The following is a 16,146-nucleotide window of genomic DNA, read 5'->3' as shown; positions in this document are numbered from 1 at the left end:
ACAGCTAGAGATGGGATTAGCAATATCTCAAGAGGTGCTAAAGCAGCACGGATGGATTCTGAATATTCCAAAATCCCAATTAATGCCGACAACTCGTCTGCTGTTCCTAGGGATGATTCTGGACACGGTTCAGAAAAAGGTTTTTCTTCCCGAGGAAAAAGCCAAGGAGTTATCCGACCTGGTCAGGAATCTCCTAAAACCAGGAAAGGTGTCTGTACATCAATGCACGCATCTTCAGATGCACCTGCGGATAACCCTGTCTCCAAGGACAAGGGTATCTCTTCTGTGGTGGTTGCAGAGGGCTCATCTATTGGAGGGCCGCAGATTCGGCATACAGGATTGGATCCTGGTGACCACGGACGCCAGCCTGAGAGGCTGGGGAGCAGTCACACAAGGAAGAAACTTCCAGGGAGTGTGGTCGAGCCTGGAAAAGTCTCTTCACATAAACATTCTGGAACTAAGAGCAATCTACAATGCTCTAAGCCAGGCGGAACCTCTGCTTCAAGGAAGACCGGTGTTGATCCAGTCGGACAACATCACGGCAGTCGCCCATGTAAACAAACAGGGCGGCACAAGAAGCAGGAGTGCAATGGCAGAAGCTGCCAGGATCCTTCGCTGGGCGGAGAATCACGTGATAGCACTGTCAACAGTGTTCATCCCGGGAGTGGACAACTGGGAAGCAGACTTCCTCAGCAGACACGATCTTCACCCGGGAGAGTGGGGACTTCATCCAGAAGTTTTCCACATGCTAATAAACCGTTGGGAAAGACCAATGGTGGACATGATGGCGTCTCGCCTCAACAAAAAACTGGACAGGTATTGCGCCAGGTCAAGAGATCCGCAGGCAATAGCTGTGGACGCGCTGGTAACACCTTGGGTGTACCAGTCGGTGTATGTGTTTCCTCCTCTGCCTCTCATACCAAAGGTATTGAGAATCATACGGCAAAGCGGAGTAAGAACGATACTAGTGGCTCCGGATTGGCCAAGAAGGTCTTGGTACCCGGAACTTCAAGAGATGGTCACGGACGATCCGTGGCCTCTACCTCTAAGACAGGACCTGCTTCAGCAGGGACCGTGTCTATTCCAAGACTTGCCGCGGCTGCGTTTGACGGCATGGCGGTTGAACGCCAGATCCTAAAAGGAAAAGGCATTCCAGAAGAAGTCATTCCTACCTTGATTAAGGCAAGAAAGGAAGTCACCGCGAAGCATTATCACCGCATTTGGCGGAAATATGTTGCGTGGTGCGAGGATCGGAGTGCTCCGACGGAGGAATTTCAACTGGGTCGTTTCCTACATTTCCTGCAATCAGGATTGTCTATGGGTCTCAAATTGGGATCTATTAAGGTTCAAATTTCGGCCCTGTCAATATTCTTCCAAAAAGAATTGGCCTCAGTTCCTGAGGTCCAGACTTTTGTCAAAGGAGTACTGCATATACAGCCTCCTGTGGTGCCTCCGGTGGCACCGTGGGATCTAAATGTAGTTTTAGATTTCCTCAAATCCCATTGGTTTGAACCACTAAAAAATGTGGATTTGAAATATCTCACATGGAAAGTGACTATGTTACTGGCCCTGGCGTCCGCCAGGAGAGTATCTGAACTGGCGGCTTTATCTTATAAAAGCCCTTATTTAATTTTCCATTCGGATAGGGCAGAGCTGCGGACGCGTCCGCATTTTCTCCCTAAGGTGGTATCAGCGTTTCACCTGAACCAGCCTATTGTAGTGCCTGCGGCTACAAGCGACTTGGAGGACTCCAAGTTGTTGGACGTTGTCAGAGCTTTAAAAATATACATTTCAAGGACGGCTGGAGTCAGAAAATCTGACTCGCTGTTTATACTGTATGCACCCAACAAGTTGGGTGCGCCTGCTTCTAAGCAGTCGATTGCTCGTTGGATTTGTAACACAATTCAACTTGCACATTCTGTGGCAGGCCTGCCACAGCCTAAATCTGTTAAGGCCCATTCCACAAGGAAGGTGGGCTCATCTTGGGCGGCTGCCCGAGGGGTCTCGGCATTACAACTCTGCCGAGCAGCTACGTGGTCAGGGGAGAACACGTTTGTAAAATTCTACAAATTTGATACCCTGGCAAAGGAGGACCTGGAGTTCTCTCATTCGGTGCTGCAGAGTCATCCGCACTCTCCCGCCCGTTTGGGAGCTTTGGTATAATCCCCATGGTCCTTTCAGGAACCCCAGCATCCACTAGGACGATAGAGAAAATAAGAATTTACTTACCGATAATTCTATTTCTCGGAGTCCGTAGTGGATGCTGGGCGCCCATCCCAAGTGCGGATTATCTGCAATACTTGTACATAGTTATTGTTAACTAATTCGGGTTATTGTTTAGGGAGCCATCTTTCAGAGGCTCCTCTGTTATCATACTGTTAACTGGGTTTAGATCACAAGTTGTACGGTGTGATTGGTGTGGCTGGTATGAGTCTTACCCGGGATTCAAAATCCTCCCTTATTGTGTACGCTCGTCCGGGCACAGTACCTAACTGGAGTCTGGAGGAGGGTCATAGGGGGAGGAGCCAGTGCACACCACCTGATCTGGAAAAGCTTTACTTTTTGTGCCCTGTCTCCTGCGGAGCCGCTATTCCCCATGGTCCTTTCAGGAACCCCAGCATCCACTACGGACTCCGAGAAATAGAATTATCGGTAAGTAAATTCTTATTTTTTCTTCCAGTGGAAAAGGCTCTGGAACTTCAGAGTCTGGTCAAACAAATTCTGAAACCAGCAAGAGTGTCAATCCATCAATGCATTTGGTTGCTGGGGAAGATGGTTGCAGCCTACGAGGCCATTCAGTTTGGCAGGTTCCATGCCAGAGTGTTCCAGTGGGACCTGTTGGACAAGTGGTCCGGGTCCCACCTACTCATGCACCGGAGGATAATCCTGTCTTCCAAGACCAGGGTATCACTCCTGTGGTGGCTGCACAGCTCTCACCTCCTAGAGGGGCACAGATTCGGGATACAGGACTGGATCCTAGTAACCACAGATGCAAGCTTCCGAGGCTGGGGGGCAGTCACAATGGGAGAAAACTTCCAAGGAAGATGGTCAAGTTAGGAAACTTGTCTCCACATAAATGTTCTGGAGTTAAGGGCCATTTACAACGGCCTTCTGTAATCGGAACATCTTCTTCGAGATCTGCCTGTACTGATCCAGTCGGACAATGTAACAGCAGTAGCGTACATAAACCGTCAGGGCGGAACGAAAAGCAGAGCGGCAATGGCAGAAGCCACAAGGATTTTCCGTTGGGTGGAAAAGCATACAAGCGCCAGCGATCTTCATTCCAGGAGTGGACAACTGGGAAGCAGACTTCCTCAGCAGACACGATTTCCATCCCAGGAGAGTGGGGCCTCCACCAAGAAGTCTTTGCAGAGGTGACAGGTCGTTGGGGAGTTCCTCAAGTAGACATGATGGCATCTCGTCTCAAGAAGCTTCAGAGATATTGTTCCAGGTCAAGGGACCGTCAAGCAATTGCAGTGGATGCTCTGGTGACACCGTGGGTATTTCAGTCGGTGTATGTATTCCCTCCACTTCCTCTCATTCCAAAAGTTCTAAAGATCAGAAGAACAAGGATCCGGGCGATCCTCATTGTCCCAGACTGGACAAGGAGGGCTTGGTATCCAGATCTTCAGGAATTACTCATAGGAGATCCCTGACCTCTTCCTCTGTGCCAGGAACTGTTACAACAGGGGCCGTGCGTGTATCAGGACTTACCGCGGCTACATTTGACGGCATGGCAGTTGAGTGCAAAATCATAGCCCGTAAGGGTATTCCCAGTGAAGTCATTCCCACACTTATTCAGGCCAGAAAAGGGGTAACGTCTATACATTACCACCATATTTGGAGGAAATATGTTTCTTGGTGTGAATCCAAGGGGGCTCCTACGGAAGAGTTTCGGCTAGGACGTTTTCTTCATTTTCTACAAGCAGGTGTGGATGCGGGACTAAAATTGGGCTCAATTAAGGTACAGATTTCAGCCTTATCGGTTTTCTTTCAGAAACAATTGGCCTCCCTTCCAGAAGTTCAGACTTTCGTGAAAGGCGTGTTGCACATCCAACCTCCATTTGTGCCTCCAGTGGCACCATGGGATCTTAATGTGGTGTTGCAGTTCCTTCAATCACATTGGTTTGAACCTTTACGGAAGGTGGAGTTGAAATTCCTCACTTGGAAAGTGGTCATCCTGTTGGCCTTGACATCTGCAAGGCGGGTGTCTGAGTTGGCGGCCTTGTCTCACAAGAGCCCTTATTTGATCTTCCATGAACATAGAGCTGAATTGAGGACACACGTCAACAATTTCTACCAAAGGTGGTTTCCTCTTTCCACATGAACCAACCTATTGTGGTGCCGAGCAGCTACTTGGTCGGGGTCAAACACATTTGCAAAGTTCTACAAGTTTGACACCTTGTCCGATGAAGACCTTAAGTTCGGTCAATCGGTGATGCAGAGTCGTCCACACTCTCCCGCCTGTTCTAGAGCTTTGGTATAACCCCATGGTTCTAATGGTGTCCCCAGCATCCTCTAGGACGTATGAGAAAATAGGATTTTAATACCTACCGGTAAATCCTTTTCTCTTAGTCCGTGGAGGATGCTGGGCGCCCGTCCCAGTGCGTACTGTATCTGCAGTTATTAGTTGTGGTTACACACATGTTGTGTTACGTTAATTGTCAGCATGTTGCTGCAATTGTTCATGCCGTTGGCTTGTGTTCTGTGCGGCATGCTTGAGGTGTGAGCTGGTATGAATCTCACCTTAGTTTAACAATAAATCCTTTCCTCGAAATGTCAAGTCTCCCTGGGCACAGTTCCTATAACTGGAGTCTGGAGGAGGGGCATAGAGGGAGGAGCCAGTTCACACCCTTTCATAGTCTTAAAGTGCCCATGTCTCCTGCGGATCCTGTCTATACCCCATGGTTCTATGGTGACCCCAGCATCCTCTACGGCCTGTGAGAAAAGGATTTACCGGTAGGTATTAAAATCCTATTTTCGTCCACCCACGGCTCCGTGGGATCTAAATTTAGTGTTGGAATTTTTTAAATCTGAGCTTTTCGAACCATTGGAATGGGCAGATCTAAAATACTGTATGAGTGCTGGAAAACAGCTTTGCTTCTTGCTTTGGCATCAGCAAGGCGAGTATCTGAATTAGGGGGCTCTGTCTTGTAAAAGTCTCTTTCTAGTGTTTCATGAAGACAGAGCGGAACTCCGTACAAAGGTGGAGTTTTTACATAAGGTGGTCTCTGGTTTCCACATAAACCAACCAACTGTGGTCCTGTCTTTCCAGGGGTTGTCAGAGGGCGACCTTTTTTTGGATGTAGTCAGAGCCTTGAGGATTTACATTCAGGCTACGAGTTCAGTTAGGAAGTCTATCTAGATGGATATGGCTAACCATTAAATAGGCATACATATCGAAGGGGAAAAGAGTCCCGTTTCGAGTGGGAGCTCACACAAGATCAGTTGGAACTTCTTGGGCGGCTGCTAGATGAGCGTCCACTGTCCAACTTTGTAGAGCGGCAATGTGGTCATCAGTGCATATGTTCACTCATTTCTACAAATTTGATACCTTTTCAGCTAGGTATTCCAATTTTAGTCATTTGGTTCTAAAGGCTTCGGACAGCACTCCCACCCGTGGGGCTATCTTTGGGACGTCCCCAGCTGTCTAACTCCAGTGTTCCCTAGTGGATGATAGAGAAAATAGGATTTTGATAAATCCATTTCTCTGAATCCACTCGGGGACACTGGACGCCCCCCTCGGTGCTGCCAGCTTGAGTGTTATAGTTATATTAGTTCAAACCTGTGGATTAATGGTTTATATAGTTCTTGGGTGCTGTTTGACGTTGTGGTATGGTTGGTCCCTCCCCGTAGATCTTTAATTTTCATGTTCCCTCTTCTCTCCGTCAATTTTTCAAACTGGAGTGATGGGAGGGTGTGAAGGGGGAGGAGCCAGTTGTGAATATTTTTTTTATAACTACATTTTGCTACGTCCGGTCTGCAATCTTCACACCCCAGCTGTCTAACTCCAGTGTCCCAGAGTGGATTCAGAGAAATAAGTTTATCGGTAAGTACCAAAATCCTCTATTTTGAGCACCTGGGAAATGAGCTGACAAAATGTGACTTTCAAATGGAAAACATAATAAACAATTGGTTTTAATCCACAGCACTCAACCTACTGTGGTGCCAGTGGTATGTGACAGCACAATTACATAAAAAATAAAAAAAAGATACATACACAGCACTCACCTAATTAAATTCCGAACTGTATGTCATTTAAAATCTGGAAAAGGTAGTTTCCAACATTTGCAATAAATTGTCAGAGCTCACCGACCACTTTTCGGTCTTACCCTTCTGGTGAATCCCTACACTGACTCTAAAAAAAACATGTGAGCATTACTCTTCATTACTGTTGGTAGCTCAATTAATTACACAGATTATAGATAAAATGTATGCCGCTTCAGTGAAGTACTGGCTTAAATACGGGGTGTGTGTGTGTGTGTGTGTGTGTGTGTGTGTGTGTGTGTATATATATATATATATATATGTGTATATATGTGTTTTGTTTTTTCTTCTCTTTTTAACATTGGATTTGAATTGCCATGTTTAAGTTCTTTCTTTGTATGTACAATGTGCACATCAGGTAAGTGTTCCTTATCTCCTGTCATACTATCATTGTATTTTGCTGTTCACTAGGTGTTGTGTGCAGAAGCGAGTGCTCATCACCTGGTACATGAAACTGAACAGTCAACGGGAAATTCGCTTAGCAGAGAGAATAGTGAGTTCTGGATCTGTAAGGCTGGAGTGTGTACATACTGGTGTTTGCTTTGCATTTGTTTTTTATGCATGTATAGAGTCAAGATTTCATAACTGCATTTCACTGAGATAAATGTACATTTTCAATTGTTAGACACTCTGAATTTGACCAAAAGCATGAAAAGAAATGCTGTAAAAAAGCTAATGTGTACAGTCTTTGGCATAAGAATTTATAATGCCATAACTGTTTACTTGCTCTTAACTGTTTAACTTAAGCACAGAATTTGAATGCCAGTTTCTGCTACCTTATGATGAGGAGCCAAGGCCAATGTTTAGTAGCCCCCAGTTCTTTAAAAAAAAAAAAATGTAAGCCATGCAACAAACTTGAAGGATTCTGGTGTTGTGTGCTGGCAGGTTATATAGCAGTTGTCCAATCACCTGCATATAATTTATCCAACTAGACTATAATCACACATTAATATCCTGTTCCAGAGGTTCTCAAACTGAGTCCTCAAGGCACCACAGCGGTCCAGGTTTTAAATATTGCCATGGCTCAGCACAGATTAAATTAAATTGACTGAGGTACTAATTTATGTCACCTGTGGCCAAGCATGGATATAATTAAAACCTGGACTGTTGGGGTGCTTTGAGGACTGTGTTTGAGAACCTCTGGTCCTATTCCCTCTATCAAATCTGTTCCTACTCTATACGTTTCATCAAGATTACTGGTCTGGTTAATTACTTAACCACTTAACTGATGATTTATTTAGCCAAAAACCGCTCCGAAATTGTCGTTTTCTTTTTTTTAATGAGTGAATTAGGTGAAGAACATGAATTTAACCCTGTCCCAAATGATTTTAGTTGAAGAAAAAAAAAAAATGTTTTATTTATTTTTTATAATCATCTAAACATTGATCAGGAATATTGCGACCATCGCAGCTTTCATTTTGAAAGCCGGGACAGCCTCCAGGTATACAGGGGGGGTGTGGGGATGGCTTGCGAGGGTTAATTTACACTCCCCAGCGGCTGCCATTATCTGCAGCCGTTGGAGGGGGGGGGGAAGTCCTGCTGTGCTGACCGATCAGCAGTGATCGGCAGCACGGCAATAAGTAGGGGAGAGTGCAGGGAGGCAGAGGGACCTTCCAGTCCCTCTGACAGCAGCAGCGGAGGGAAGTTTCTCTTCCCTGCCACTGCTAACACTCCTCCTGTGCTATCAGGTCAAATAGAGCACTTGCAGGCATGGTCGCAACTGATGCGACCATGCCAGGCAAGTGGTTAAACATTGGGTTGGTTCTATATCGGAGGGGCTGAAGGGACCTTGTGACGTATTGAGGGGAGGAGCTACGTCACCAGGGGGAGGAGCTACGGGCGAACAGGGTACCCGAAAAGTATCCTCGTGGGCTCGCTTCGCTCGCCACGCTTCGGGCACGGTGGCTCGCTCCGCTCCGCTTCGCTCACCACCTAATTACTAAAGGTAATAGTTGGTGGCGTGGATAGTAGAGAAACTATCCCGCTGGCCTAGCTCCTCCCCCTTGCGTCGTAACTCCTCCCCCTTACGGAAAAGGTCCCTTAGCCCACTTGATTCTAGCATCTACCTTAAACATTGTCCTCTAGCTCCTCCTCCCCTACAGTGAACTGCTAGGGACAATTAGAACAGGTTTTGCGATCGATGTGCTGAACTGAAATTCTGCATGGATCAGGGCCATAGTTATTACATATGGGTGTATTCAATTGGTGTTGGATATCCCGACTTGTCAGAAAAACGTCAGTTTCCGACTTTTTTCAAGTCAAGTGCCGTTTTTCGACAATTCGGAAAACACGTGGATAGGCGGTTTAGCCGCGGATCCACGTATTTTGTAGGATTTGCAGGCGTATTCGTCAGGTTTTTGGCCCGTTTTCGACAGTGCCGATCCGACTTTAAAAATAGCCAGATCGACATTGTCAAAACGGGCTAAACCTGTCAAAAACGCCAGCAAATTGAATAGTGCAGTGTTGGCTCCTCTCCGTCGGAGAGGATCCGACACATTGAATACACCCCATAGAGTTTCCAAAGACTGCCTTTGAGCTGTATTTTCATGGAAGCAACTTTAATGGTCGCTGCAAAAGCACTGTTTCTCTATCGTCCTAGTGGATGCTGGGGTTCCTGAAAGGACCATGGGGAATAGCGGCTCCGCAGGAGACAGGGCACAAAAGTAAAGCTTTCCGATCAGGTGGTGTGCACTGGCTCCTCCCCCTATGACCCTCCTCCAAGCCAGTTAGATTTTTGTGCCCGGCCGAGAAGGGTGCAATCTAGGTGGCTCTCCTAAAGAGCTGCTTAGAGAAAGTTTAGCTTAGGTTTTTTATTTTACAGTGAGTCCTGCTGGCAACAGGATCACTGCAACGAGGGACTTAGGGGAGAAGAAGTGAACTCACCTGCGTGCAGGATGGATTGGCTTCTTGGCTACTGGACATCAGCTCCAGAGGGACGATCACAGGTACAGCCTGGATGGTCACCGGAGCCTCGCCGCCGGCCCCCTTGCAGATGCTGAAACATGAAGAGGTCCAGAATCGGCGGCAGAAGACTCCTCAGTCTTCTAAAGGTAGCGCACAGCACTGCAGCTGTGCGCCATTTTCCTCTCAGCACACTTCACACGGCAGTCACTGAGGGTGCAGGGCGCTGGGAGGGGAGCGCCCTGGGAGGCAAATGAAAACCTATTTGGCTAAAAAATACCTCACATATAGCCTCCGGGGCTATATGGAGATATTTAACCCCTGCCAGAATACACTAAAGAGCGGGAGACGAGCCCGCCGGAAAAGGGGCGGGGCCTATCTCCTCAGCACACAGCGCCATTTTCCTTACACAGCTCCGCTGGTCAGGACGGCTCCCAGGTCTCTCCCCTGCACTGCACTACAGAAACAGGGTAAAACAAGAGAGGGGGGGCAAAATAGTGGCAAAAATTATATTATAAAAGCAGCTATACAGGGAGCACTTATTATAAGGCTATCCCTGTCATATATAGCGCTTTTGGTGTGTGCTGGCAAACTCTCCCTCTGTCTCCCCAAAGGGCTAGTGGGGTCCTGTCTTCGTTAAGAGCATTCCCTGTGTGTCTGCTGTGTGTCGGTACGTGTGTGTCGACATGTATGAGGACGATATTGGTGTGGAGGCGGAGCAATTGCCAAATATGGGGATGTCACCTCCTAGGGGGTCGACACCAGAATGGATGCCTTTATTTATGGAATTACGGGATAGTGTCAACACGCTAAAGCAGTCGTTTGTCGACATGAGACGGCCGGACAATCAGTTAGTGCCTGTCCAGGCGCCTCAAACACCGTCAGGGGCTGTAAAACGCCCTTTGCCTCAGTCGGTCGACACAGACCCAGACACAGGCACTGATTCCAGTGGCGACGGTGACGAATCAACCGTATTTTCCAGTAGGGCCACACGTTATATGATTTTGGCAATGAAGGAGGCGTTACATTTAGCTGATACTACTGGTACCACTAAACAGGGTATTATGTGGGGTGTGAAAAAACTACCTATAGTTTTTCCTGAATCAGAAGAACTAAATGATGTATGTGATGAAGCGTGGGTTGCCCCCGATAAAAAGATGCTAATTTCAAAGAAGTTATTAGCTTTATACCCTTTCCCGTCAGAGGTTAGGGCGCGCTGGGAAACACCTCCTAGGGTGGATAAGGCGCTCACACGCTTATCTAAACAAGTGGCGTTACCCTCTCCTGAGACGGCCGCACTTAAAGATCCAACAGATAGGAGGATGGAAAATATCCAAAAAAGTATATACACACATACAGGTGTTATACTACGACCAGCTATAGCGTCAGCCTGGATGTGCAGTGCTGGAGTAGTTTGGTCAGAGTCCCTGATTGAAAATATTGATACCCTGGATAGGGACAATGTTTTACTGTCTTTAGAGCAAATAAAGGATGCATTTCTTTATATGCGTGATGCACAGAGGGATATCTGCACACTGGCATCACGGGTAAGTGCTATGTCCATTTCGGCCAGAAGAAGTTTATGGACGCGACAGTGGTCAGGCGATGCGGACTCAAAACGGCATATGGAAGTTTTGCCGTATAAAGGGGAGGAGTTATTTGGAGTCGGTCTATCAGATTTGGTGGCCACGGCTACAGCCGGGAAATCCACCTTTTTACCTCAAGCTACTCCCCAACAGAAAAAGACACCGACTTTTCAACCGCAGTCCTTTCGTTCCTTTAAAAACAAGAGAGCAAAGGGATATTCATATCTGCCACGAGGCAGAGGAAGGGGGAAGAGACACCAACAGGCAGCTCCTTCCCAGGAACAGAAGCCCTCCCCCACTTCTACAAAAGCCTCAGCATGACGCTGGGGCTTCTCAAGCGGACTCGGGGGCGGTGGGCGGTCGTCTCAAGCATTTCAGCGCGCAGTGGGCTCACTCGCAGGTAGATCCCTGGATCCTGCAGATAATATCTCAGGGGTACAGGTTGGAACTAGAGACAGATCCGCCTCGCCGTTTCCTGAAGTCTGCTTTACCAACGTCCCCCTCCGAAAGGGAGACGGTTTTGGAAGCCATTCACAAGCTGTACTCTCAGCAGGTGATAGTCAAGGTACCTCTTCTACAACAGGGAAAGGGGTATTATTCCACTCTATTTGTGGTACCGAAGCCGGACGGCTCGGTAAGACCTATTCTAAATCTGAAGTCCTTGAACCTGTACATAAAGAAGTTCAAGTTCAAAATGGAGTCACTCAGAGCAGTGATAGCGAACCTGGAAGAAGGGGACTTTATGGTGTCCTTGGACATCAAGGATGCGTACCTCCACGTTCCAATTTACCCCTCACACCAGGGGTACCTCAGGTTCGTTGTACAAAACTGTCACTATCAGTTTCAGACGCTGCCGTTCGGATTGTCCACGGCACCTCGGGTCTTTACAAAGGTAATGGCCGAGATGATGATTCTTCTTCGAAGAAAAGGCGTATTAATTATCCCATACTTGGACGATCTCCTAATAAGGGCAAGGTCCAGAGAACAGCTAGAGAGGGGATTAGCACTGTCTCAAGAAGTGCTAAAACAGCACGGCTGGATTCTGAATATTCCAAAATCCCAGTTAATGCCGACAACTCGTCTGCTGTTCCTAGGGATGATTCTGGACACGGTTCAGAAAAAGGTTTTTCTCCCGGAGGAAAAAGCCAAGGAGTTGTCCGAGCTTGTCAGGAACCTCCTAAAACCAGGAAAGGTGTCTGTACATCAATGCACAAGAGTCCTGGGAAAAATGGTGGCTTCTTACGAAGCAATTCCATTCGGCAGATTCCATGCACGAATTTTCCAGAGGGATCTGTTAGACAAATGGTCAGGGTCGCATCTTCAGATGCACCAGCGGATAACCCTGTCTCCAAGGACAAGGGTATCTCTTCTGTGGTGGTTGCAGAGTGCTCATCTATTGGAGGGCCGCAGATTCGGCATACAGGATTGGATCCTGGTGACCACGGACGCCAGCCTGAGAGGCTGGGGAGCAGTCACACAAGGAAGAAACTTCCAGGGAGTGTGGACGAGCCTGGAAACGTCTCTTCACATAAACATTCTGGACCTAAGAGCAATCTACAATGCTCTAAGCCAGGCAGAACCTCTGCTTCAAGGAAAACCGGTGTTGATCCAGTCGGACAACATCACGGCAGTCGCCCATGTGAACAGACAGGGCGGCACAAGAAGCAGGAGTGCAATGGCAGAAGCTGCAAGGATTCTTCGCTGGGCAGAGAATCATGTGATAGCACTGTCAGCAGTGTTCATCCCGGGAGTGGACAACTGGGAAGCAGACTTCCTCAGCAGACACGACCTTCACCCGGGAGAGTGGGGACTTCATCCGGAAGTCTTCCACATGCTGGTAACCCGTTGGGAAAGACCAATGGTGGACATGATGGCATCTCGCCTCAACAAAAAACTGGACAGGTATTGCGCCAGGTCAAGAGATCCGCAGGCAATAGCTGTGGACGCGCTGGTAACGCCTTGGGTGTACCAGTCGGTGTATGTGTTTCCTCCTCTGCCTCTCATACCAAAAGTATTGAGAATTATACGGCAAAGAGGCGTAAGAACGATACTAGTGGTTCCGGATTGGCCAAGAAGGACTTGGTACCCGGAACTTCAAGAGATGATCACGGAAGATCCGTGGCCTCTACCTCTAAGGAGGGACTTGCTTCAGCAGGGTCCCTGTCTGTTTCAAGACTTACCGCGGCTGCGTTTGACGGCATGGCGGTTGAACGCCGGATCCTAAAGGAAAAAGGCATGCCGGAAGAAGTCATTCCTACTTTGATTAAAGCAAGGAAGGAAGTAACCGTGCAACACTATCACCGCATTTGGCGAAGATATGTTGCGTGGTGCGAGGATCGGAGTGCTCCGACGGAGGAATTTCAACTGGGTCGATTCCTACATTTCCTGCAATCAGGATTGTCTATGGGTCTCAAATTGGGATCTATTAAGGTTCAAATTTCGGCCCTGTCGATTTTCTTTCAAAAAGAATTGGCTTCAGTTCCTGAAGTCCAGACTTTTGTTAAGGGAGTGCTGCATATACAGCCTCCTGTGGTGCCTCCAGTGGCACCGTGGGATCTCAATGTGGTTTTGGAATTTCTAAAATCTCATTGGTTTGAACCACTAAAAAAGGTGGATTTAAAATATCTCACATGGAAAGTGACCATGTTACTTGCCCTGGCTTCGGCCAGGAGAGTGTCAGAACTGGCAGCTTTATCTTACAAAAGCCCATATCCGATTTTCCATTCGGACAGGGCAGAACTGCGGACTCGTCCGCAGTTTCTCCCTAAGGTGGTGTCAGCATTTCATCTGAACCAGCCTATTGTAGTGCCTGCGGCTACAAGTGACTTGGAGGACTCCAAGTTACTGGACGTTGTCAGAGCATTAAAAATATATATTGCAAGGACAGCTGGAGTCAGAAAATCTGACTCGTTGTTTATATTGTATGCACCCAACAAGATGGGTGCTCCTGCGTCTAAGCAGACGATTGCTCGTTGGATCTGTAGCACAATCCAACTTGCACATTCTGTGGCAGGCCTGCCACAGCCTAAATCTGTAAAGGCCCACTCCACAAGGAAGGTGGGCTCATCTTGGGCGGCTGCCCGAGGGGTCTCGGCATTACAACTTTGCCGAGCAGCTACGTGGTCAGGGGAGAACACGTTTGTAAAATTTTACAAATTTGATACTCTGGCTAAGGAGGACCTGGAGTTCTCTCATTCGGTGCTGCAGAGTCATCCGCACTCTCCCGCCCGTTTGGGAGCTTTGGTATAATCCCCATGGTCCTTTCAGGAACCCCAGCATCCACTAGGACGATAGAGAAAATAAGATTTTACTTACCGATAAATCTATTTCTCGGAGTCCGTAGTGGATGCTGGGCGCCCATCCCAAGTGCGGATTATCTGCATAAATTGTACATAGTTATTGTTAACTAATTCGGGTTATTGTTAGGAAGCCATCTTTCAGAGGCTCCTCTGTTATCATACTGTTAACTGGTTTTGATCACAAGTTGTACGGTGTGATTGGTGTGGCTGGTATGAGTCTTACCCGGGATTCAAAATTCCTCCCTTATTGTGTACGCTCGTCCGGGCACAGTACCTAACTGGCTTGGAGGAGGGTCATAGGGGGAGGAGCCAGTGCACACCACCTGATCGGAAAGCTTTACTTTTGTGCCCTGTCTCCTGCGGAGCCGCTATTCCCCATGGTCCTTTCAGGAACCCCAGCATCCACTACGGACTCCGAGAAATAGAATTATCGGTAAGTAAATTCTTATTTTTCCCAGTCAGGATTTGTCAGGCAGCGGTTTATGTAACGGTAAACCTAAAAATGCTTTCTTTCTAGATAATCATCCTTCACTGTTTTGAACTCTCTGGTTTTCCTGTAATTCTAGGCTATCCTGCACTGCAACTGGCAGTTGTTGGGGACATACTGGTGCACATGGAAAAATTGCCTGGCAGCTTTATATGCTGAGCGTGAGATGGATATAATGGCTTCTGAGCACTACCGGAGAAAGCACTTATTCCATGTCTTGCACACCTGGAGGGAAAATGTTCAAGAAATAAAAACAGAGTAAGAAAAAATGTGTTCAGTACTGCTAAGAAGTATAAAAGCCAGGAAATGTTCTCCTACTACCGTCTGAAACATTTGAGCTATAGCAACTGCTGAATTACAGCTACTAGATTAATGCTTTGATCATACCCCCCATTGCGTCATAGGGGTCTTGGTCACATCTCCAGGGAGAAATACATCAGTTGTTTGTGCAGCACGCAGTGGAGGCACCTGCCACTAGTATATACTGCTCTGGAACACGGCCCAATTTCCTGCTAGTTGGTACGAACATACCGATCACAGGACTGTCCCTGGAATCGCTATTATTTGGGAGACATACTTTGCATGCATGATGATCTCATAGAAACCATATCATATTTTGTGTGTTTTAGTGCTGCTTCTGATTAACTGTGCAGCACTGTAGAAGATGTAGGTGCTTTGTAATTAATGCATATTATTAGGGCACCGTACGTCTTCTGCTACAATCACTGTACATAAAATGCTGCGCCTTGATGTTCAGTTTATACTGTAGTGTTCTATTCACTTTATACTGCTATACATACTATTCAAGAGCAATTTTGGCTTGGCCGGTAAGCTTCTAATTGCATCAATGATGCTGAATGTGTTATGGATGTGAGGATAAGTCTGCCACAGTGCGGAGACTTAATAGAGGGCATTTCTCTATCGTCCTAAGTGGATGCTGGGGTTCCTGAAAGGACCATGGGGAATAGCGGCTCCGCAGGAGACAGGGCACAAAAAAGTAAAGCTTTACTAGGTCAGGTGGTGTGCACTGGCTCCTCCCCCTATGACCCTCCTCCAGACTCCAGTTAGATTTTGTGCCCGAACGAGAAGGGTGCAATCTAGGTGGCTCTCCTAAAGAGCTGCTTAGAGAAAGTTTAGTTTAGGTTTTTTTCTTTACAGTGAGTCCTGCTGGCAACAGGATCACTGCAACGTGGGACTTAGGGGGAAAGTAGTAAACTCACCTGCATGCAGAGTGGATTTGCTGCTTGGCTACTGGACACCATTAGCTCCAGAGGGATCGAACACAGGCCCAGCCGTGGAGTCCGGTCCCGGAGCCGCGCCGCCGACCCCCTTGCAGATGCTGAAGCGTGAAGAGGTCCGGAAACCGGCGGCTGAAGACTCCTCAGTCTTCATAAGGTAGCGCACAGCACTGCAGCTGTGCGCCATTTTCCTCTCAGCACACTTCACTGGGCAGTCACTGAGGGTGCAGAGCGCTGGGGGGGGGCGCTCTGAGAGGCAAATATAAACCTTATACAAGGCTAAAAATACCTCACATATAGCCCATAGGGGCTATATGGAGATATTTAACCCCTGCCTGACTGGAAAAATAGCGGGAGAAGAACCCGCC

At 47.6% G+C, this 16,146-nt stretch overlaps 1 protein-coding gene across 3 annotated transcripts in view; it reads left to right on the top strand.

Moving 5' to 3' along the window:
• The window catches only part of SFI1 (SFI1 centrin binding protein), a 353,554-nt gene that overhangs the window by 226,347 nt on the left and 111,061 nt on the right, over positions 1 to 16,146 (top strand). For all 3 annotated transcript variants that reach the window (XM_063913069.1, XM_063913070.1, XM_063913068.1), the window contains 2 exons: positions 6,679 to 6,760; positions 14,620 to 14,798. In XM_063913069.1, coding sequence (XP_063769139.1) covers positions 6,679 to 6,760; positions 14,620 to 14,798 — 261 coding nt within the window. The remainder of the gene's footprint in view (positions 1 to 6,678; positions 6,761 to 14,619; positions 14,799 to 16,146) is intronic.

This window comes from Pseudophryne corroboree, chromosome 1 (genome assembly GCF_028390025.1).
Source record: "Pseudophryne corroboree isolate aPseCor3 chromosome 1, aPseCor3.hap2, whole genome shotgun sequence".
Taxonomy (NCBI): domain Eukaryota; kingdom Metazoa; phylum Chordata; class Amphibia; order Anura; family Myobatrachidae; genus Pseudophryne; species Pseudophryne corroboree.
Note: the sequence above shows the minus strand (reverse complement) of the source record. Positions and strands in the feature narration are given on the sequence as shown.